General features: G+C 41.1%; 1 protein-coding gene across 1 annotated transcript in view; it reads right to left on the bottom strand.

Annotated features, from left to right (window-relative positions):
* Positions 1-1,019, bottom strand: part of LOC107101967 (SNF-related serine/threonine-protein kinase-like) — a 27,341-nt gene that overhangs the window by 13,567 nt on the left and 12,755 nt on the right. The window contains 1 exon segment of the mRNA XM_015401068.1: positions 892-1,019. This exon segment is cut by the window's right edge and continues 4 nt beyond it. Within this exon segment, the coding sequence (XP_015256554.1) occupies positions 892-1,019 (128 nt within the window).

Raw genomic sequence — 1,019 nt, 5'->3', positions numbered from 1 at the left:
GGTTTCTAATTGCATGTTTCCAAGCGATACAAGACCTTGTCTATATAAGACTCAAACTCACTGCGGATCCAGACATTTGAAAGCTTCCTGGAGAGGTGGAGGAACGTCTTCAAATCTTGGAAACCAAGTCCAGTGGATTGTTTTTAAACTTTTACGGAATGATAGGAGTTCAGGAGGAGGGAAAACAGATAAAGTAGTGATCCTCTTTAAACCTCACAGAACAAGGAGCAGATAGAGCAGGTAGGAGTAGCTCACCTCTTTATGAAGAAAAAACAAAAAACTGACAGACTTCCCAGATCTCTCTCTGGGGGGGTACGGAAAAAACTAAATCACAAATTTGGCTCCTAATTATATTACAATTCCCAAAAACTACTGATCCCATCATCAAATAGATTATCAATGTAAATTTGGATGGATTTGATTTTTCCTTCTCTTGGGTTGAGTCTCCTCGCCTCTTTCTCCTCTTGTACTTAATGACGTATTTTCATTCATCAGAGCACAGAGTTCCTAGAAAGCTTCAAATGGTTCCTGTCCGTCTCTCCCCCTTTCTTTAGATCCATTGCTTCCTGTCAGCAGTTTCAACCGTCATCATTCTCTAATCTTCAAACCCTGTGTCATGTTTCTAAAATATATTTGTACATTTGAAGTATTTGCTTATGCTGTTATTACTACATGAATGGGACAGTTATTATCTTGCTCACTAGCTATTGATCTTCATCACCAAGGTGATCATTGATCATGCTGCTTTGCTTCAGTCTCTTGGACAAAGCGATGTTTCCTTCTATAATAATCAGACAAAAAACGCTAAAGTTCAGCTAAATAAAGTGTTTGATTTGTTCTGATTCCTGCATAAAGTGGACCCAGAGCGACTAAAAGGAGAAGAAGACTCACTGTTTGCAGGTGCTGGAGACGTGGCTGGGCACCGTGTATTTACAGTCCATGATCATGGTGAGGGTCTCGCTGTCGTTGGCTTCCTGGAATGGCGGCTGGCCGCAGACCAACATGAACAGGATCACTCC

Source organism: Cyprinodon variegatus, unplaced genomic scaffold (assembly GCF_000732505.1).
Source record: "Cyprinodon variegatus isolate N-32 unplaced genomic scaffold, C_variegatus-1.0 Scaffold1179, whole genome shotgun sequence".
Taxonomy (NCBI): Eukaryota; Metazoa; Chordata; class Actinopteri; order Cyprinodontiformes; family Cyprinodontidae; genus Cyprinodon; species Cyprinodon variegatus.
This window is presented reverse-complemented; position numbering and strand designations above follow the sequence as displayed.